A 24007-nucleotide genomic window follows, 5' to 3' on the forward strand; every position below is an offset into this window, starting at 1 on the left:
TGCTCTCAAGAAAATAATTACGTGGGGATCAAGGTTAACTATGTATCCATATGAGTTTAAACTTGCCCCTTTGAGAATCAGTCAGTAAATGATGACATCTGAAAATATAATCATTGTTTTCTCCTGTGTGCATGAATGCTCCATCTATGACTCAATCTGTGGTTTAATTCATCCAGAATTCAAACTTTGTGCCCAAGTTTTCATTTTTCATTTCTCTTTGTTTATTGTGCTGCTAGAACTGTGTGTAAATGATCTTTGTAATTTTCATTTCTTTACTTTTGAGTTCTAACATATTAGATATGTTACTATGATCCTTTGGATTCCATTTTTAAAGTATTTTTATTAATTTTGAAGAATTTGGCTGTATATTTGAATGTTACTTACTCACTGGGAAATACTAGATGTGAAATAAAAATCTCCACTACCATCCATCCCCTGTTATCTTTGTTATTAGTGGATAACCCTAATTTAAGCCATCCGTACAATGCTTGGTGTACAGAGTGGGTTTTAAACACAGTGTTCTTGAATATGTGGATGTTAAATGATTTGGGACTATCACCTCATTATGATTAAAATAAATCTGATTTATTATACTGTGGAGCATGTATATATTAAGTCCCTGCAAATGTATTTTGATATGAATTCATAAAACTATATGAATTTATTTTTTTTAAAGTTTAGGTATTTTGTTGTTTTAAACATAATTATTTTATATTTTTTATCAGATCTGTTGTCCATATTTTTGAGTCTAATCCTGTTATTTGTTGTGTTCTTAATTCTTGTTCTTAGTAGATTGTTTCCTTATGTGTTATGTAACCTTATATTAGGAGTTTTTCTTTAGCCTGTCAGACTTTTACATAGTGTTTGAGGCCCTATTCCCACAAAGAGATTTTATGTTTTCGCATCTTTGAGACCACAGGGACTGTTTCTAGCCTGAAACTCCTTTACTTTTAATTTCATATCTAGAGGTTTTTTGTAAACATTTGGGCAGTATAAAATCAAGCCCTCAAACCTATATATACCTCAGAATTGTGTTTAAAAAGTCTCTAGAATAACTTTCTTCTATATCTATGCTAAGGTAGATAATGCTTTCCTTTCTTGGGTTTATTCTGTTGTGTGTTCACGTTTTTTTAAAATTTGATATTTAGCTTAATATTCACCTTAAAAATTTATACATTTAAAACATAGTCTTTTTATCTTAAGAGGAATTTATAATATTTGAGTTAGGGCATGGATATGTGTATACATGTAATACATAGGTGAACTGGGAAATTTAGCTCATAATGGATTCTGCTTCCTAGAGAGAATTCTGTTTTACATAGAAGGGGGAACAAAACTTGTTAGATAGCAAAAAATATAAAATGCCTAGTGTATGTTAGGATACTGATTTACAACTCAACCAAAAGTACAAATTAACAGATTAACCTCTAATGTTGGAAATTATGCTTTATGGCAAAATTTGACTTACATTCTTATTCTTCATTGATTCAGTGATTAATTTTGCTTCTAGTTTAAGGAAGATGTGGTGTGTGTGTGTGTGTGTGTGTGTGTGTATTTAACATCCATCACCATACATAGTTATGTTATTTTTTATTGTGATGAGAACTTTTGAAACCTATCTTAGCAACTTTTAAACACACAAAACAGTGCTATTAACTATATAGTCACCATGCTGTGCATTACATCCCCAGGATTTATTTTATAACTGGAAGTTTTTGTCTCTTGAGCATGTACACCTCCTTTGACCCATATTAACTTTAAATTTAAATGAAAATAAGTACATTAAAATAATTCCTGGAGATTGAGAAATAGACTACCTCATGCCAGATTTTTAAAAATTTTTTATTTAAATTCTAGTTAGTTACCATTCAGGGTAATATTGGTTTTAGGTGTACAATATAGTGATTCAGCACAACACCCAGTGCTCATCATAGCAAGTTCACTCCTAATCCCCTTCACCTGTTTCACTCACCCCCCACCCACCTTCCCTCTGGTAAGGGGGTGAGTTTGTTCTCTATAGGTTTAAGTCTGTTTAGTCTCTATAGGTAAGAGACTGTTTCTTGGTTAGCCTCCCTCTCTCTTCCCCTCCGACCTTTATTTGTTTGTTTTGTTTGCTAAATTCCACGTATGAGTGAAATCATATGGTATTTGTCTTTCTCTGACTGAATTATTTTGCTTACTATTATGCTCTCTAGCTCCATCCATGTTGTTGCAAATGGCAAGATTTAATTTTTTATGGCTGAGTAATACTCCACTGTGTGTATACACATATACATATATAGTATCTATACACCACATCTTCTTTATCTGTTCATCTATCAATGGACACTTGGGCTCTTCCCATATCTTGGATTGTAGATAACACTGCTATAAACATCAGTGTGCATGTATCCCTTTGAATTAGCATTTTTGTATCCTTTGGGTAAATAGGAGTTTACCCAGTAGAGGTGCAATTGCTGGATCATAATGTTGTTCTATTTTCAACTTTTTAAGGAACCTCCATACCGTTTTCCAGAATGGCTGTTCCAGTTTGCATTTCCACCAACAATGCAAAAGGGTTCCCCTTTCTCCATATCCTTGCCAACACCTGTTGTTTCTTGTGTTGTTGATTTTAGCAATTCTGATAGGTTTGAGGTGATATCTCATCATAGTTTTGATTTGTGTTTCCCTGATGATGAGTGATGTTGAGCATCTTTCCATGTGTCTGTTATCCATCTGTATGTCTTCTTTGGAAAAATGGCTATTCATGTTGTCTTTTGCCCATTTTGTAATTGATTATTCATTTTTGGGGTGTTGAGTTTTAGAAGTTCTTCATATACTTTGAATATGAGCCCTTTATCAAATATTTCATTTGCAAATATCTTGTCCCATTCTATAAGCTGCCTTTTAGTTTTGTTGATTTTTTTTTTCCCTTTGCTGTACAGAAGCTATTTATTTTGATCTAGTCCCAATAGTTTATTTTTGCTTGTTTCCCTTGCCTCAGGAGACGTATCTTGAAAGGAGTTGCTACAAGGTCACCTTATATTTGTTGTGCTTATTTATATCAATTATGTATCTGGGGAATACAATGAAATCACAGTTTTGATTTTCTTCATTTCTAGTAAATATTTGCATTCAAAAAAGTTCATAAAAATTTTTAAATATTTACTAATTGTTTTTCTTGCTGAGTTGCATCAAATATTATTTTGACTATAAAGAATTCACTGTAAATGAATCTAGTTTTAAAAAGTATGCTCTTAACAATCATTTATTAAGTAGAAGAGGAGTATTTGTTTATATGATCCTTGGGTGATAAATACTTTAAACTATTAATAATTTTTTTAATGTTGACATGTTGGTAGGAAGTACCATATTTATTAGTGAATATAGCTTTAGCTTCCTGAATGCCAACTCAGATGGTTGAGGGGGAAATACAAGTAAGAGGAGTAACTATGAAGCTTAAAAACAGTTCATCATTTTCCCCACCCTTGCACTGAAATAGTGAGAGCAAAGGTAGTGGAAACCACAGCAGGCCACTTGTTACTGTTGACTTAAGTACAAACTGTGGTGGAAGTGTTTAGCCCTTTGGGAAGTTTTGTGATTGAACAAGAATGCTGGAGTTATTTTGATAAGGGAGTGTAGCAATGTGGCCAGAACTGTGATCATCCCTGAGCTCTAGCAGGCCAAGGATGAAGGGCTGCAGTGTTTGCTCTTCCAGATGAACAAAGATAAATTCAACTAGGAAAATAAACTCAGTCTTTTGGTCAATTTGCAAGAGAATGGTGAAAGAATTGAACTGTATATTTTAGAACTTGGAATAAAGAGGTGTGGGAAAATAGTTCAGCATCTCCAATTCTGGCTCTATTTTTGCTATAGATTTGGAAATAGAGCAGAAAATTAATGCACAAACATATTAAACAATACCACACCAAATGTTGTAAATCCAAAATGAAAATTGAAACTGCATGAAGAGAGAGTGCAACTTTTTCAGAAGTGCTTACTTATTAAATTTGAAGCCGCAGTGTTCTTAGCATTCCTACTGAATATACCTAATAATATTTAAAAATCTAGGTCTCATTGGTTTGAGGTGCTGCTTTCTCTGGAATATAATGTTCTTCTGACTGTTGAAGGAAAATTTAATTTATGAATGCTTCTGCTCTAAGAATATACCCATAAAGAAAGGCATGTTGACTATGTTGTCTTTTATTGAATTTGACTTTGTAAAATGCATCCTTTTCTGGTATTAGTTTGTGCTTTTCATCAGATGTTCTGTTACTTTAAACAGCAACCGAAACCTTGAATTTTTGTATCGCTTCTCAAATTGTAAGAATTTCAACTGTAGCAGAATTAGGACTACTTAATCTTGGGGAAGCATTTGTAAGAAAACTTCATGAACAGTGAGCTGTTTGCTTTGTTTGGTGTAACTGGACCAAGGAATGACTACATTATCTTCAGATTTAAGTCTATAATTTTCTGTCACAGTAAATCACAGGACACTATTGCTTTGCTGTGTTAGGTGCCTAAGAATTCCAACAAGTACTTGTCTGTTCTTTTGTGAAAATCTTCCCCATCTTATTTCCTTTGGGGTATTCAAGGAAATTAAATTTTCTTCTGATTGAAATATATTGTAAAATTTATCATGAGGTCAAGGTAAAAGCTTCATCTAGGCACTGAATATACCTGAGTAGAATACACGCCTGTGGTATTGAGAGCAGAAATTTTGGTTTGGTTTTGTATGAGGTTTTACTCATCGTCCCTGTTAGGTGTCAGACTCATGGCTTGAGTAAGAGCGGAGTAGCTTCCGCTCTGAGAAACTACCCATAGAAAACAATATACTACTATGTTGTGTTGTCTTCTATTAAATTTTAAGGGATATTTGGTTCTGGCTGTTGACTGCTGGTCATGACTCCTTAGCATAGGAAGTGAACATTTTGTTTGAAACATTCAAAGCAACAACGAACTATTAGAAGTTGAGGATACATGACAAAGGAAAACGTGCTGAAGCTAGAAAGATGACAAAATAAGAAAGGCAAGAGGGTATAGAATACCAAATTTTGTGAAGACTGTGATCATACATTTTCCAAGTAGTAGATAATTATACCTACTAATTATGAATTGTTTATTATATGTTCATGTTCTTATTTCTTCTTAGCAACAACTCTAAGAGATCAATATCAAAATAACCATTTGCAGAGGAAGAAACAAACTCTGAGAGGTTAAATCACATGGTTAGGTTCTGAAGAAGTCCTTAACTTAGTGTATCATGCTGATTTACCGGACTGTTTTTAAGTACATATAAATGAAGTTTAAAAATATATACACAACTTTTAAACAAGCATGCTATAGTGTATTTGATCAATTCTCAGAATGGGTTTGTGCTCCTGAGTACTTTTGAAGATTTTAAATGGACATCAAAGTTGGGATTTGAAGAGACCAAATACTTGGTAGCTAATCCTTAAAGTAACACAGTACATGAATGAGTGATCACTATCCGCGACACCATCTCTTCCTGCTTTAAGGCTAAAGCTATCCAACTCCAAACCAGGATTTATAATTTTCTCCAGACCACTTAAGAGCTGCTGAAAACATTTAACAAAAACAAGGACTACCAAACAAACCCTTTACTGAAAGTTTGTTAGTTCCAAATGTGGGAACTTATATATTCATAGTTCATTATGTATTTATTGAATAGAATAAGCTCATGGTCTTTATTGAATCTAGCCATTTAGCCATATAAGTCATTTTTAAAAATCTCTTGTCAGGGCACCTGGCTGACTGGCTCAGTTGGTAGAGCATGCTACTCTTTTTTTTTTTTTTAATTTTTTTTTTTTTATTTATTTCTAGGAGAGAGAGAGACAGCATGAGCAGGGGAGGGTCAGAAAGAGAGGGAGACACAGACTCTGAAACAGGCTCCAGGCTCCCAGCTGGCAGTCAGCACAGAGCCCGACGCTGGGCTCGAACCCACGAACCGTGAGATCATGACCTAAGCGAAAGTCCGACACTTAACCGACTAAGCCACCCAGGCACCCCAGAGCATGCTACTCTTAATCTTGGGGTTGAGGGTTTGAGCCCCATGTTGGGTGTAGAGATTACTTTAAAAAAGTTTTAGTTTATGTGCTGCTGAAGTGAGCACTTAAAAATTTTTTTAAAAGGAACTGTTGTCACATCCAACTTTTTAATTTCTTCTTATATTAAAATATGTGAGACATAATAAATGTTCTACTGTTTCTTAAGTCATGCTAATTGTGCTAATCACTTTGCTGTGGATATTACAGATTCATACATAAGTGCTGTATAGCAGGGGTAGACAAACTATTTCTATAAATGGCTATCTAGTAAATATGTTAAATTTTGTATACCATCTTTATAGAAACTACTTAACCGCTAAATACAGTAGCCATAGGTAATAGGTAAAGAAATGAATATGGCTGTGATCTAGTAAAACTTTATTTCCAGAAATAGAAGCTTCAAATTTTATGTTACCATTTTTATAGTTATTTTTCTTTGTTACACAGTTGTTTTTTCTCATTCCAGGGAGATTCTGTACAAGCAGGTGATGATTCACCGTTCTCAGATTCTGTTACCTTGGAACAAACTACAAGTAACATTGGTGGATCTAGTGGACGTGTTAGTCTGTGGATGCAGTGGGTGCTCCCCAAAATTACTATAAAGCTCTTTGCTCCAGATCCTGAAAATAAAGGCACAGGTACAAGGTTACCTTTCTTCTCTGCTAAAAAGATAAAATATTAAACACTATATTTAGAGGAAATAGTAGACCTAGTTTTATTTATCATTGTCATTTAAAGTACGCCAACATCATTAGGTCTAATTTAGTGCTTTCTATTAGCAATACCTAAATTTTGTCTTTTTATATTAAAATTCATTCGAAAAACCATGAGGTAATTTTTTTCACTGGTTGTATTGATGCATTATATAATTGTCACTGAAAGTATGACAAAGATTGTCAGATATAGCACTTCAAACATCAATGGATTTCTTCTGTCTTGAAATAGGTGCCCTATCCTAATTGTGAGGCCTATATTGATGTTACTTTTCCTTACTATCGTAGAGTCTTGTGTGGTTAATGAACAGAAAGTCTCATTTCCTCTCTAGGAGTTAAGGATATATATATGAACATTAAATGTAAAACAGAAGGTTTTAATATTGATTGCAGACCCATGTTGATTATGTTTGCTTCTTATTACAGAGCTTTGTATGGTCAGTGAACTAGAAGACCTTAGTGCCTCCATAGACGTTCAGGATGTATATACCAAAGTGAAATGTAAAATAGAAAGTTTCAATATTGATCACTATAGAAGCAGGTAAATAATGAATAATAAATGTGGGAAAAGCTATACTTGCTTTAAACACCATCTATGTAAGAATTTTTTTATATTTTAATTTTGTTACTTATTTTTTATAGTGCTGTACTTATTCCCAAAGAGGCTTCCTAACAGATAAATTGATTAATTCATTCATATACGGAAATGACAGTTTTGTTTCATAATATGGCAAATCTCTTCATAAATACCCATATTGCCGTAGTAATGAAATGAGCTGCTTTTACTAATCATCTCACACAATTTGTTATTTTGTATATTTGCAAAGATACTGGAGACGTAGTGGATGGTTTTATTTTTGCTGTGTACTTGCCATCCGCTCTCCATATTAGTATAATCACAGATTAAAAGGGAGCAACATCTCATGGCTCTTTTTACTTTGGAGATTTTTCTTATTTCAAATTTGATTAATATACACGTAGATATCCTAGAGCCAGATTTTTCGTTCCCTAATATATTTCTATCAAAAGTATTATTATAAACAAATATAATGTATTTATAATAATAAATAATAGTAAAAAAATTAAAGTTCTAAACAGCTGTATTTTGGGTTTTTTTTTTTAATGTTTTTTGATTTTTTGAGGGAGAAAGAGAGTGTGAGTGGGGGAGGGGCAGAGAGACAGAGGGAGGCACAGAATCCAAAGCAGATTCCAGGCTCTGAGCTGTCACAGTGTGCCGTGAGGGGCTCAAATCCTTGAATCGCCTGATCATGACCTGAGCCGAAGTCGGATGCTTAACCAACTGAGCCACCCACGTGCCCCAAAAGAGTAAAGTTTTAGATATCCTCACAAAGATATGTAGCAATTTTGTCATTAATTCCTCTCCCTGAAAAAATTTATGAAAGCTTTTTGGGGTTTTTTTTGCTCTAGAATACTATTCTGGAATTTGTATTTTTTTTAATTGAATTATAATTCGCATGTAATAAAACACATTTTTAAAAATTATTTTTTAAACAATATCATACTTTTAGTTTCAGATTAATTTGGTATAAAAATAGCCTTAAAGTCTATTTTTGGATTCATAATATTCATTCAGCAGTTATTTAGTGAGTGCCTGCAGAAGCACTTATGTTTCTGTACCTTTATTGGTGCATCATAAAATCAGACCATAAAATCAGAATCTTAAAACTTTTAACAAGTTTCTAATTCTGCATTAAAAGCATTTGGATTTTTATCCTTTATCATATTGCTTATCACATTTCCTGTTGCTTATGTCAATGACTATCAAATCTATCTAACCAAAAAATTGTGTCATAATTATGAAGTTCAAAATATTTTGCTGGGTATATATTATAACCTGTTATAATAGTAGTGTGTTAGGAAGCCTATAATTGCTTTTGTTATATTAACCATGAATCATTAATTTATCTTTGATAATGAATGTTTAGCTCTTTAGGTACTCCTGAATAGTATATCTCTATATGAAATTGATTTTTCAAGTGATATGTGATTATTATGTTATAGCTGAAATAATTTTCTGGTGATTTTAACATTATAATTGCATCTAGATCATCAGTGACTTTACTGTTAAATTTATGTAAGTTTTAAATATTTATTCACTGATTTATTCAAAATATTTTTTGCATATTATGTGCACTATGCTAAGCACTAGGGATATAGTATTTAAGAAAAAAAAACATATATCATGCTCTTATGGGCCTTTTGTGGTCTCATGAATGAGGTAGAAATAAATAACCAATCAATAAATACACAGGTTTACCAGTAAGACAAATGCTTCTATGCAAAACTACCCAGCATATGGTGCTAAAGTAAATTGTTCTTGATTGCATTGTCAGTTCCTCATTTCAGTTCAGTGTAGTGTTGTTTACATAGTAACTGTTTGAAATAGTTATATATGCTCAATTTTTAACTAAGAAAAATTGAAGAGAACAGATAAGGTGAACTTATGTTTTCCAGGCCAGGGGAAGGTTGGCAGTCAGGACATTTTGAAGGAGTATTTCTACAGTGCAAAGAAAAACCTGTGGTGAGACTCATTTAGTAATTATGATTTTTTTGAAAATATATTGTAAACTGTCTTTATTCTTTCATGCAATAGGACTAATGGTTACAAGAATTAGAGCTCAGATAAATTATTGTTGACCTATTCTTTCAAAATTACATTTATAAAATAAAACTTTTCCTTTTAAGCTGCTTGTGTTTTGTAACCATTTCCCTATTATAGCTATTAAGTAAATTTTTCAAAAACCAAAGGTAGGATTGCTTTTATTAAAATGTTTTATCATTAGTGCATTATTATGTTGATTTTTTAGAAGTTTTTCCTATTCATAAGTGAGTTCATGTTGGATTGTCCTTTATCATAAACTAAAAATAGTAATTTTACACTAAAAGCAGGTTTTTTTGTTTTGTTTTGTTTTGTTTTGTTTTTTAATTTACTTCCATTAACAAGCTTTTGCAGAAGATGGTCCAGACAGAGGCCATACCTAGCAGGGGCTCAGACCTGAGCCCTTGCAAACTTGAGCAAAATTAAAACTATCCAGATTTTTTTGCTTATGGCTTTTATTGCTTTTTGTCTTTTCACCTTCTTTGCTCCTGTCCATCACCTCAAGCCTTGGGGAAGAGTGTTGGTCTTTGGGGCAATGTGGAGGTGTCTTCCTTTCCTGTACTGACAAGCTGAACAGACGCACCTTGTTGGTTCGACCCATCAGCAAGCAGGACCCTTTCAGTAATTGCTCTGGCTTCTTTCCTTCTGTAAGAAATCATTTTAAAATTTTGCTACAGAACTCCCACTAACAGGAATCCAGAGAAGGAATTGAACTATCCATAGAGTCAACTCTTGATTTTTATCTTCCTCTGTATCATCCTCTTTGTAAATGAACTCTACTGTACTTTTAACTCATAGACTGATTTTCTGGTACAATCTAATTTGTTTCTGGGCTACTTGTATATGCTTTTTCACTCTGGTTTTGTGATTACAAACTAACTTTACCATCGGCATAAGAAAATAGAAGTGTAGGACATTAAGTGTAATGTTTTTTAAATTGTGCGTGTATTGAATAATCAAGAGTTGACCATACTGCTTTGTTATTTCTTTTATGACTCTTACTTGGATTGCTTTTTTCCTTTCTATTATGCCATTTCCTTCTCACAACTAATCCAAAGTAATTGATTTGGCGATCTTGAATCTGGACAAGGCTGTATGCCTGTCAGGGCTGGATAGAAGATGAACACTAGACTGTACATCAGTGGCTTTTAGTAGTTTAGAACCTTTTTTTTTTTTCCTAGTGGTACAATATTTCTGGATATGTTATTAAGCTAATTATTTTAAGTGACATTCTTTTTTTTTTTTTTTTTTTTTACAAATAGTTTATTGTCAAATTAGTTTCCACATAACACTCAGTGCTCATCCCCAAAGTGCCCTCCTCCATGCCCATCCCCCCTCCCCCCCACATCCATCAGTCCTCAGTTTTTGTCAGCATTCAAGAGTCTCTCATGGTTTGCCTCTCTCCTTTTCCCCCACCATTTCCGCCCTTCTTCTCCCCCTTGTTCCTCCGTCAAGTTCCTCCTAATCCTCCTATACGTGCAAACATATGATATTTGTCCTTCTCTGCCTGACTTATTTCGCTCAGCATAACACCCTCAAGGTCCATCCATGTTGCTACACATGGCCAGATTTCATTCTTAAAGTCAATACAAATGCATATGATTTAAAAATATTAAGAACATTATCACAATAATAATAGCAATCCAATCAGAAATGATTGGATTTCTGATTTTTTTTTTGGAATTTTAGTCTGGAAAAAATGTCTCTAAATGTGGCTTTTATATCAGTAGAAGTTCTGTTCAGTTTAATTTTTCTCTCTTTGAATGGTATTGGTGTCTATAACACTCTTAATAACTTTTTACATAGTTAATAATTTTAATGTATCTTCATAAAAAAAACCCAGTTATTATTAATGCCCTTTAAAATTTTCTACATTTGTATAAATTTTGCTGATACTTCATTAATTACAGTGTTTTCTAACTTTTCATTTTAAGGCTATAAGATATTATTACCATATGAAAAATAATATTTACATTATCTCAACTCTAGCTAATATTCATTTATATATTTCATTTTTTTCCCCTCTTATATTAAGGGAGCTAAGTGTGCAACAGTTAAACAAACTTTTCTCATGGGAGTTTACGTTCAAGAGTACCTATATTCAGTATGTTTAAAATATATTTTCCAAATCAAAACATTTATTCATTGAAGCACCTTTTATACTGTTTCCAGGATTCAAGCATAGCTGGAGCCCCACACCCCAAGTCCAGTTTAAACATCTAAGTACAGACAGTGTTGCTGTGGGGCCATACCACACCCATCCTTCTCCATCCAGTGTTTCTCGTTGTCCAGCAAGATGGAGATAAGACTGGGAGCACTTTTTCTTGCTTTACTGTATTTCCTTTTGAGTGTAGAAAGCAAAAGAAAAGGAAATCAGGCAGTGAGAAAGTTGGGAACAGTAAAAACAAAACAAAACAAACACCTCTGAGGGCAGGACAGTTATATGAAAAATTATTATTTTGCACATTCATTTAATGCCTCTTTCCCAGGTTATTTTTAATGGTCAGAAAATAGGTTAATAAAGAACATTGACAAAGATAAATTTTATCTCACCTTTCTTCATTGTAAGGTCCAGATTAAAAGCAAAATTAACAGTGACAGTTGAATTGCATACTGTTTTCCTCTTGTGTCACTAGGTGGTAGGTAGCAACATGAGAGGAAGAGAATGGAAGGAAAAGAGCTTCACTAGTGCTGGCATAACATAGGCCCAGACACCTTGCTGCTTTCCACTCTCACTTTTTTCCTGTTTATTGTTCTTCCTCAGTGTACTTCCTCTCTTGACATCACACATTGGACCTTAGTAACTTAAAACTTTATCAGGCCCTGGGAACAGAGGTTGGAAATGTGGAATATAACAACTTAACTTTAACTTTATTTTGCCTGATTTATAAACTAGGATTTTATGTACATTAATTGGTTCAGGGAAACCTTTTTCAAAGCTGTCATTTAATGTTGAGAAATACAAAGTATGCATTTTATTTCTCTCTTAAAAGTATGCTGTTTTACTATAATTTGTAGTGTGTAATTTGAGTATAATTGGACAAGTTTTGTCATAAATATTGATATAATGATTTAATTTTTACTCTCAGCCAAATGTTGTATGTGTATTTATATAGAATTAAACTCAAGGAACAGAAGTTTGAATTGTAAGAGAGTTGATAGTTAGGTTTTATAAACAGAATGATAGCCACTGAAAATAAGCAAGTTCTAAAAGACAGATGTTTTATTTTTGTGTTGTGTTACCTTCTCCAATAAGCATGCATTAAATGATTGGTTTAGTTATCAAAGCATGCTGTCAGTGAAGCTCTTTTTATGGGCTCAGTCTTCATATACATTAGCCAAATTATTAAAAGAAAAACTTTGTTCTCATGAATGTTAATTAAATTGAAGGAAGTCTGTCGTCTTTTCAGATTGTTGGTTGATTACAAATGGAAATACATTACATGGTTATTTCAGTTTCATCTGCATAAACATCTCTGTGACCCACATTATGACACCTTCTTGGTACTTTTATTGAAAAATTATCAAGAATGAAAATATAAAATCCAGAGATGATTTGTACAAATTCTGAATGTCACAGGGAACATAGAAATCACAGACTCAGGCACAACGAGGTTCAATTTGCCTCTCTCAAGATCTAGAAATAGAACTCAGGATTCCTAATTTTCAGTTCAGCATTTTGAGTCTTAGATGGTTTTGCCCCATGTGTGGAATTGATCAGTAATGTTCTCCTTAGAGGGTGTAGACATAGTAACAGGTTATAATACCAACAGATTATTTTATGTATTCATGTGCTTTTTTTTTCTCTTTTTTAATGAAGTATGTATTGTGATTTCCTTTTTCTGGAACAGACAACAGCAAAACTTCTAGATGGCTCTCATCAGCAGCATGGATTTCTCTCTTTGACATATACAAAAGCTGTAACAAAAAATGTCCGCCACAAGTTAACATCAAGAAGTGAGCGAAGAAGTTTTCATAAGTTATCTGAAGGTTTAACGGATGGTTCTCCTCATTTTCTTCATGAAATTCTTCTTTCAGCACAAGCTTTTGATATTGTCCTTTGTTTTCCTTTGCTTAATGCCATTGCAAGTATATTTCAAGCAAAACTACCAAGGACCCAAAAAGAGAAAAGAAAATCTCCTGGTCAGCCCACGAGGAGCCACACATTGACTTCACGCAACTTACCTTTGATTTATATCAATACAAGCGTAATCAGGATTTTTGTTCCAAAAACACAAGAAATCCGGCCACGTATTGAAGGTATGGTCTTCAAAGTTTTTTTTGTTTTGTTTTTGTTTTTGTTTTTTGTGGTTTTTTTTGGTGGGGAGGTCTAATTTTACATGTCTTCCATTTAGGGAGTTCAGTTTTCTATTCTATTTTAATATGATTGTTGGTTGTGGTTTACACTCTGGTGTGTTTTAGAAAAAGTATGTTACAGTCATTCTACAACTAAACCTTTAGGAGATGTATCTGGATACTGGGTATGTTTCTGACTCAGTTACTAGAATAAAAAGCAGATTTTTTTCACCAGGACTTTTGCTAGTGAAGCTTATCTTACTGTCATTTGTTTTATTAAACTCAAATGTTAGGTTTCTATATACCTAAGGTAAGTAGAAATTAGCTGTTGTTTTTTGTTTGTTTGTTTGTTTTTTATAAATAGTAAACACCCAAGGCTCCTGTGACGTCATCTAGAATTCTCAGTGCAAATTATTCTAGGTTTTAAAATGAAATGAATTTGGGGCACCTGGCTGGCTGGCTCAGTTGGTAGAGCATCTGACTCTTGATCTCAGGGTTGTAAGTTCAAACCACGTTGGGTGTGGAGCCTACTAAAAAAATAAATAAATGAAATGAATTTATAATCGCACTGCCCCCAACCATGAGAGTAACTTTTAAATTTTTGCTTCCCCATGCTATAAAGCAGTGAAGAACTTTAAGGATATGGAGTGAAATTCTAGTACAGTGGTTCACATAATATGAACCTGGAAGTAACAGAGACCTGAGTTCAAATCCCAGCTTTATTAGTTATGAATTATGAAATTTAAAGCAAGTTAATCTAAGTTCCTACATATAAATGGTAATAGTAGTACTTAATTTGATGGTAGACCTTACTGACAGCTTACTTTCAGTGATGACTGCATACAGACTACATTAATAGTGCTAGCTACATAGTTAGCTTTCAGTAAATGAGAGTTGAATCAGGAGATGTGCCCAGTCTTTTAAATTAGACTATCTGGAAGTCCGACATTTCATTACTGCTTATACCTTATTGGCCAAAATGTCATCATATAGCTACACCCCACTGTGAGAGAGGCTGAGAAACAGTATTTCCCTAGATGTTAGGGTGCCCAGCTCATAAACTAAGGCCCTGAGAATTAGAAAAGAAAAAGAGAATGGTAGTTGAGGGATAAGTACTAGCCTCTGCCAAATGAAAACAGTAAAGCTTTTTTTTTTTTTTTTTTAATCTTAGTTACTGTGTGGAGGAGGAAGAGCTTGAATGGTGAGTGATAGCAAATAAAAAAAGAAAAACACCTACTTCATTCTGTTTCTTCTTGGAGCCTAGTCTGTTTCCTGTTCTGTCTACCAAAGAGAAATCTTAATTAGGGAAGGTTATTCTGCCTAACATAAATAATTAAAGTTTTATTCAAAGTAATGGTCCTTTTTTAAAAACAAGTTCCATAAGTAAAAAATAAATTTGTAGAGCTTTATTGTTCTTAATTACCAAGATGTGTAGACATAATTTCAGTTTATTATACTTAATGGATTTTTAAAAAATGTTTATTTTTCAGAGAGAGAGCAGGTAAGGGACAGAGAGAGAGGAAAAGAGAGAGAGAATCCCAAGCAGGCTCTGCACTGTCAGCACAGAGCCCAATGTGGGGCTTGAACCCATGAACCAAAAGGTCATGACCTGAGATGAGATTAACCAACTAAGCCACCCAGATGCCCCTATACTTAATGGATTTTTAATACAAACCAGTTCCTATTTTCTTTCTGATTTTTACTAGGAACTGTCATAAAATTGGTTACTTTGAGATTAAAAAAAAAAAAAAAGTATTCTCTGCATATGCTGTATTCTGACAGTACTATACAGTTGTTTTCATCTGTTCAGAGAGTTTGTAGGGTAAAGAATAAAGTTAGTCTTCATTGAGCAATTACAAGTGATCTGAGAGGAAACCACTAACCAGAAAAGAGGCTGCATATGCATTGTGAAATACTGACCTTTATAGTTTTTCCCTGTTATTTTCCCTTTATTATGTGAGTATCTAATGAATGTTTAGTACAATTTATATTAAAGTTACATAAGCAGAAAAAGAAACCTATATTTTTAAACAGTATAGCTCTGAGACCCGTTTTGTGTCATAATAACATTTTCTCATAACCATACAAGAAGAATAATAGACATTAAACGTCATGGAAATTTCAAACCATCTTTTTGATTTTTTACCTGAGAATAGGGGGAAAACACAATGGAAACAGAAGTAGTTTGGCTTTAAGTATAGAACTCAGGATTATTTTGGTAAAAGAGTTTCAAGTAGTCCATTACATTTTAAAACTATCTACATTTTGGGGCACCCGGTGGCTTAGTTGGGTAAGTATCTGATTCTTGATTTCGCCTCAGGTCATGATCTCAGTGGTTCGTGAGATTGAGCCCCATGTAGGGCTCAGAGCTGACCATGTGGAGCCTACTTGGGATTCTTTCTTTTCCTCTCTCTGCCCCTCTCTTACTTGTTCTCTCTTCTCTCTCTCAAAATATGTAAATATTAAAAAAAATCATTATATTACAGTACCTATAACTTTTTCCATTAAATTGCAGAAAACTTGTGTCCAGCTAAAAATAAGAATAAAGTTTTATGATATCTATATTATTTTAAAAATTCTAAATTTTTTTCTACAGATATCTTTCTGTTTAATATAAAAGCATTTATTTTACTAGCCAGAGTGAGTTTCTGTAATTTCACCTAAAATAACTTGGTATGCTTTTGTGATTTCCTGAAAGTTCTTTTTTTTTTTTTTAATGTTTATTTTTGAGAGAGAGACCGAGAAAGCGGTCAGCACAGAGCAGAGAGAGAAGTAGACAAAGGATCCTTCTGCGGGATCTTTCAGCAGGAAGTAAGCTCTTTCCTGTCAGTGCAGAGCCTGATGGAGGCTTGAACCCAGGAACCCTGAGATCATGACCTGAGCCAACATTGGAGGCTTAACCAACTCACCCACTCAGGTGCCCCAGATTTATTGAAAATTCTTTGTAGTGTGTATTTTGTGTTTTTATTCCATAATGTTCTAATTATTTTCATTTGAATATAAGCAATTGGTAAGGCCCAAAGCTTTATTGAAATCTAAGGGGGAAAAATTGGTATTGGAGATGAGAGGGTAGGATGAGGTAGACAGAAATACAGGAGCGCTGTATGAAAAAATTGGGAAAGGTCATGCAGACAAATCATGAGACAAAGCAACCTATCTGACTGACGATCTTGTACTGATAATAGAAGTGTTCAGGAATTAGAAATAGTCCTCAAATTGTGTAATCTAATTGTCCTGTAAAGAGTGCTTGCATTTTAACTAATCCTAGATTGAATCCTTTTATCTCTAATACCCCTAATGCTATTCTAAGGTCTCATACCTTAAATTTCACATCTTAAAATATCAATATTGATCACAAATGCAAATAAAAAGAAAATAAACTGAATGTATATGCTTCATCTCCCATTTAAGTTTTGAAATTGGGTCTAGAATTTAAAGCAATAGCAGTATGTTGCTTTTTCAGAATGAGTCAGCCTGGCTTAGACTTTTTAAATAGATGTTCCATAGTGTTAATACTGATAAATCTCCTAGAATAGTTATTCCTCAGTGTGCACATTGTATCTTCATTCAGCATTTCCTTATTTATTGTAAAATATTTTACCTGTTTAAGATACTGACTGATTTGGGATGTCTTTGACTGGTACCTGTTAATGGGGGGGACATTTTCATAGTGACTTACTCTTTCATTTCAGTTAGATACTCATTCTAGAACTCCTTTGAATACAATTTTGCAACCATACATACACGTGAGAGACACTTTTTGACAACTTTTCACCACCCACATCAGTGTCACGGCCCTTAGGTGAACCTTATTTATGGTATTAAACGTTTCTTCTTAAGACAGACTTGATCTATAAAGTATAAATTATCTCAATCATTGAGTCAGAAATCTTTTTTTTTTTCAATTTTTTTATTGTGGTAAAATACACATAAGAAAATTTCTATTTGTATTTTGAAGTGTACACTAATAGCCTAAATTACATTGCCCATGTTTTATATCCATGACCACTGTCTAATTCCAAAATGCTTTCATCATCACAAACTCTATACCCATTAAGCAGTAACTCTGCCAGCCCTTGGTAACCTCTAATTTACTTTGTCTCTCTGAATTTGCCTATTCTGTACATATTTCATGTAAGTGGAAATCAAATATTTGACATTTCACTTAGTGTGATGTTTGTAAGGTCCATCTGAATTGTAGCAGGTATCAGAACTTCATGTTTATGGCTGCATAACACTTCAATGTACGGACTTGCCACGTTTTGTTAACTTTCACCTAGCAGATACTTGTGTTGTTTCCACTTTTGTGTTGACTCTTGTGAGCAGTGTTGCTAAGAACACTGGCATACCAGTGTCTGTTGGAACCTATTTTCAGTTCTTTTGGATATGTACCTCGGAATGGAATTGCTGCATCACATGGTAATTCTCTGTTGAGTATTCTTTGTTTTTGAGGAATCTCCAGTCTGCTTGGGCACTTTTTGACCAAGGCAGGATTTGTGGTATTTTCTGAACACTAAATTGCAGGCACAGTTCAGCATATAAGAGGGCTCACTCTTAGTAAGGATGGGAGCAACTTACACTGAGCACCTCTTCAACGAGACAGAGGTCAGAAGTTCAGTTGTTAACTCTAGCTTCGTTTTCCTGTGAAAATTCACAGCAGTGGTTTATTGAAACAAGTTCTCTGCTTCATTGATCTGTGTACATGTCAAAAGGAGTAACAATCTGGCTAGTTGAGAAAAGAGAGAAAACAGCTTTCTTTCTTTTGTTTATTGTTTTTTTGGTTTACTGTGTTGTAATCAGTCCTTAACTAATACTACATGTTACAAAATTTTGTTGGTATTGTATTAAATTTACCATTCATTGGGGTGCCTATGTGGCTCAGTCTGTTAACCGTCCAACTTTGACTAAGGTCATGATTTCATGGTTTGCGGGTATGAGCCCCTCGTTGGGCTCTGTGCTGTCTGTCAGCTTGGAGCCTGCTTCACAATTTGTATCTTCCTCTCTGTCTGTCCCTCCCCTATTCATGCTTTGTCTGTCTCTTTCTCTGAAAAATAAACAAACATTAAAAAAATAAAAATAAATTTACTGTTCAGCTGCTTTAACTAGGAAAATCCTCGATTAGAATTGCAAAAATATTTCTAGAGTTTTGCTTTCTTATTTTTAAAGTTCTTTCGTTTTTTGGTGGTGGTTATGGTAGGAATTTTAAGGTAGAATTTCAAAATTCAGATGCCTAAGTACTTCCTAAGCAGGGAACCATGAACAAGAGTATATGGAAAAAAGGGTGCATTTTGTTACAGCCATTTTGGAAAATATAGTCTGTTTCTCTGTGAACTTGTAGTTAATTTTAATCCTTTATACGGACACTTTTTGCAGTAAACACCTTTTTAATGGCAGTTTTCATGACTTGGGTTGGTATGTATATAAATAAATTTCTAGCAAAAGGATTGCTAGATCAAAGGGCATGTACCTTTAAAATGTTAAGGGGGGGCCGCCTGGGTGGCTTAGTCGGTTAAGCTCCGACTTTCGCTTAGGTCATGATCTCGCGGTTCGTGGGTTCGAGCTCCGCGTCGGGCTCTGTGCTGACTGCCAGCTCGGAGCCTGGAGCCTATTTCAGAGTCTGTGTCTCCCTCTCTCTCTGACCCTCCCCTGCTCACGCTGTCTCTCTCTCTCCTAGAAATAAATTTAAAAAATACTAAAAAAAAATAAAATAAAATGTTAAGGGATGTCAAACTGCCTTTCTAAAGAGCTGCATCAGTTTACTATTTCCTTTCTCTGATCTAACAAAGTTTTGGGTTTTTGTCAGTCTCATTAATTAAAAGTGCATTCTTTGTCTAGGTAGTTGCTCATCTTTTCATTATCAGATAGCAAAAGCTCTTTGTGTATTAAGTCTTTTCTCTGGCCTACATCTTATTACATATATCTCTTCTCTCTTCTTCTCTTTTCGCCCTTTGCCTGTGTGTGTGTCTATGTCTATGTGTGTATCTGCACTTGTATCTACCTGTATAGATCTTTACCTATACATATATAGGTGACTTTTGAACAATGCAGAGATTAGGAGCAACAAGTCCCCCTCCCCCACAGTTGAAAACCCGAGTATAACTTTGGACTTCCCCAAACTTAACTGCTAATTGCCTACTGTTGATTGGAAGCCTTACCAATAGCATTAACAGTTGACACATATTATTGTATGTTATATGTATTATATGCAGTATTCATTTTAATAGTACCTAACTTTATAAAAAACTTTTTCAGTATTTTTGGGTTACACAATTCATTAGAATTGTTTCAAATTTTCACAAATCTCCAAAATTTTTTCAATATGTATTGTTAAAACTTTTCATATAAGTGGATCTGACGGTTCAAACCCTTGTTGTTTAAGGGTCAGCGATACTTCTCTGAGAAGTAATTACTTTCCAGAATGTGCCTATCTATAATTTACAATTATAAAAATGCATGCCAACATTCAAAAATTTTGGCACAGTCTACTACATTTTTCTGACACTTTGTCTTTCATCATTGCTGCCCTTAATTCAATTGATAATTCTTCACCCATGATAGCATTGTGTAGGGTTGTCACTATAGTTAGGGCTTTATAAAAGTGTAACATTGCACAGTGGAAAGTTCAACTACTCTTGGGACTTTAGATGTTTTATTCTGTTGAGTTTATATTGAGAATCTTAAAGGAAAGTTGGAGTCTCTGAAACACTTTTATTGCTTGTTGCATTTAAGAAAAGTTATTTATAAATAATAGTCTTATGTTATCTAACAATTGCAAGAAAATTCGCTTTATTTAAAGTTCTAGTTAAACTCATAATTTCAGAGTTCATAATGTTTTCAATTTCAGTACACACTCTCTTGCACTAAGAAAAGATAAAATCTTTGAGACTTACATTTCACATTACATTAAATGTAAAAGTTTTTAATAGTTCATGTGTAAAATCAGTTAATAATAAGAAAAATATACTTAACATTCTAATATTTAAACAAATGATATTTAAAGTCTGGTTTTTAACTTGAATATTGTTTGCATTATGTGCAATCATTATCAAGGTCCTGAATCTACAGGTGTTTGACTTCCAGTTTAAGCTATTTATTTCAGAATAGAGGACTGTTTTTTGGATCTAATATGAGTCTTCTAGAGTAAGTAGTTCCGCATGAGCCTAAATTTTAAAAAATACAGTTCAAGCAAAGAAGGAAGGCATTCATTTTCATGTTGAAAATGCATCTAGAGGGAACATTTCCTCATATGGTCCAACTATTGAATGCAGGTGAAATAAACCAAAAAAGGGGAAGCTTACTTTTTTTTTCCAATTATAAAGTAACTAAAGAACTGAATCAAGGCATTTTCTTATATAAATACATATTTTTATTATTCTTCCATCTTAAAGATACATTTTGATAAGCTAAATACTTTCTATAATAAGGTTGATTATTTTTATTTAGTTTGTGAATGAATTAAGTGCATTAAGTGCTTTTTTTATTATTAAAACTTTAGAGTCAGTATAATCTAGTGAGAACACTTTTGGCTCTAACAGAAACAGAATTCTGTTCTTGGATCTGGCTTTGTATGTAACACCAAGTACGTCATTTTTCTTCCATATGTACCTCATTTACTGCAGTGTTTCTATTACATTTCAGACTTTCATATGGTGAGTAGTATCTGTAGCCTGGAAGAACAGTTAGCAAGTATACTAATTGCACTTTTGTGGTATGGTCTATTCTCCCGGCTTACTATTTATTGATTTAATTGATGCCTGCTGCTTAATCAGAGGTTTTCCCCACATGGAACTATTTGATAAGCTTGGCATAAAATGCAAGATCTGTGAAATGTAAACAATGTTCATAGTATAAGGACCTATAATCAAGCCAGACCTCTAGTCATTTGAAAATAGTACAGCTGTATGAGAAGCCATTTTCTATTTGATCTTTTTTGCTGTGGACATTTAAAAGTACTATCTTTATTGCAGCATCCACATGCTAATATTTATTATGATAGCTCATCTCTTTTTTCCCCTTTTTCTGTCTTTGTGACCCCCCACCTCTCAGCTGTTGTGCCACTCCCTTTATGTATGTCTTATTCTGGTTCCTTCTTTTCCTCACTGGGTATCTTTCTTCTAACTTTTTTTTTTTTATTTTCTTAATTCTGACTTTCTTTTTTCATCTAATCTAAGTCAGACCATACTGCATGCACTGCTGAAGCAGCTGGAAATAATCTCTTAGCTTTTGCATTCTTTGGGCACCACGGTTTGGGAACTATGGATTGTATGCCTTTGTAGGCATGTTCTGTTCACTATATTCCTGAGGTCTTGCAACCAGTCCTTTTCTGTTCCATTTGTGGCAGATGATAGTTTCTTGAGAGAAATGAGTTTGAGTCTATGTTTTCTTCAGAACCCACAAAGTTGTATATTGTTAGCAATTTTAAACAATTTTTGAACAGATACTATGATGGCATCATCTGTTGGAGAAGAGGGAGTAGAATATAAATTTATATTAATATAAATTAATGGGGCCAAGAAGAACCCTCATCCATTTCATTGTCCTTAGAAAAGACCTTGAGTTAGCCAGTGATTTATAGAAAATTGTTGAACTTTCTAAGGGTATGGTAAAATACTGCTTATTCAGTACAAAGGATCAGAATTTAAATATATATATATATTTTTAATATTTTATTGTTTTCTGAGATTACTTACCTTAGTGTTAGATTCTATTAGGAGATGGAACTTTTACATAGGTATGACATTATTTCTCAAGCAGTTTCACAGTAGAACTTACTTAAAAAGTGCCTAGAATAACAAGCTGAAATGTCCTTGCATTTTAAACAATTACTTGTTTTTTTTTCTTTCTTCACCATTGCAGCTATTATATTTCTTTTAGATTTTCTGACGTGTTATAACTTGAAGTGCTGTTATTATACAGGTACACATATGTGTGTACTATAGTAGTTATTATTTATCATGTAAATTTAAATGGCTTTGAGAATCTGTTACTGATCTTACAGTGATCTTTAATGTACTTGTAGATAATAATATATTTGTACACTGCAGTGCAGTGTTAAAAATCCAGGGCTGATTGGGGCGCCTGGGTGGCTTAGTCGGTTAAGCGTCCGACTTTCGCTTAGGTCATGATCTCGCGGTTCGTGGGTTCGAGCCCCGTGTCGGGCTCTGTGCTGACTGCCAGCTCGGAGCCTGGGGCCTGTTTCAGTCTGTGACTCCCTCTCTCTCTGACCCTCCCCTGCTCATGCTGTCTCTCTCTCCTAGAAATAAAAAAAAAAAAAAAAAAAAACATAAAAAAAAAAAACCAGGGCTGACAGTCACTTGGGGGAAAGATATAGTAACATAAGGTGATGAAATTTGATAAACATACTACTTTAACACTGCTTATATATATTTAACATCATATATTTTAATGTTGGGATGGAGTTGGTTTTTTTTTAATTGTGTGTAACAGAAAATTACTTAATGGGATATAAAGGAAATGGTTTTAAAAAGCATCAAATATTTTTATTTTTAACAATTTTTTCCTTGCCCTCATTCATTGATTTTATCTTCGTGCATCTCTATCCCATTATTTAGATTTCTCCTTATGCATAAAGTACACACAGATGCACTGAATACCTCATGAATCTATTTCTTTTATTACAGTTAATCAGGCAGCAAGAGAGGACACCCTGGTTTTGAAGATTGGCTCTGTTGCTATGGCTCCCCAAGCTGACAATCCCCTGGGCAGGTCTGTCCTCAGGAAAGATATTTACCAGTAAGTTGATTTTCTTATATTCAGTCTTGCAACAATTTCATCCTCCAAAGAAGTACACTGATCAATAAAACTTGCTTAGTGTGGCCTGTAGAAATACTTTTCATTCGGGATCTTTTGATATTTAAAACCAGGTTTTTCTGATTTTCTTCAGTTGTGGGTTTTTAAATTCATTCAGACAAATCAAGTATTTCTGTGAAGTGTTGATGAATAACAGAATGTAAGTACCAAGCCACCATAAAACTGAAGAAGCGCAGTTGGGAAAATTTTAGCAGAGTTTAAATTTGACCAAATCTCTAATCACATAAGAAAATGAGGTTCTCTCTTGAACTACCACATCCTACCGTAGTCATGTTGTATCAGATTGAAGCATTTTCTTAATTTACCTATAAGCCATTATTTGAAATGTAGGACTGTGGATGTCATGTGGATCAAAGCTGTAAAGAAAAGCAAACTTCTAAGGAGAAATTTCACAGTAAACACTTTCTGTGAAAATGCCATGCTCTGGATTTTGTCACTGAGTATTTGCAAACCACACCAAGCATATATGGACGACTAAACTGGTGAACACATGTAATCAA

At 33.8% G+C, this 24007-nt stretch overlaps 1 protein-coding gene across 1 annotated transcript in view; it reads left to right on the forward strand.

The window, feature by feature from the left end:
* VPS13B (vacuolar protein sorting 13 homolog B) overlaps nucleotides 1-24007 on the forward strand; it is a 770486-nt gene that overhangs the window by 416421 nt on the left and 330058 nt on the right. The window contains exons 26-30 of the mRNA XM_039218135.1: nucleotides 6514-6685; nucleotides 7187-7301; nucleotides 9236-9302; nucleotides 13232-13640; nucleotides 23318-23429. Coding sequence (XP_039074066.1) covers nucleotides 6514-6685; nucleotides 7187-7301; nucleotides 9236-9302; nucleotides 13232-13640; nucleotides 23318-23429 — 875 coding nt within the window. The remainder of the gene's footprint in view (nucleotides 1-6513; nucleotides 6686-7186; nucleotides 7302-9235; nucleotides 9303-13231; nucleotides 13641-23317; nucleotides 23430-24007) is intronic.

Source organism: Hyaena hyaena, unplaced genomic scaffold (assembly GCF_003009895.1).
Source record: "Hyaena hyaena isolate Hyena2069 unplaced genomic scaffold, ASM300989v1 scaffold_737, whole genome shotgun sequence".
NCBI classification, from domain to species: domain Eukaryota; kingdom Metazoa; phylum Chordata; class Mammalia; order Carnivora; family Hyaenidae; genus Hyaena; species Hyaena hyaena.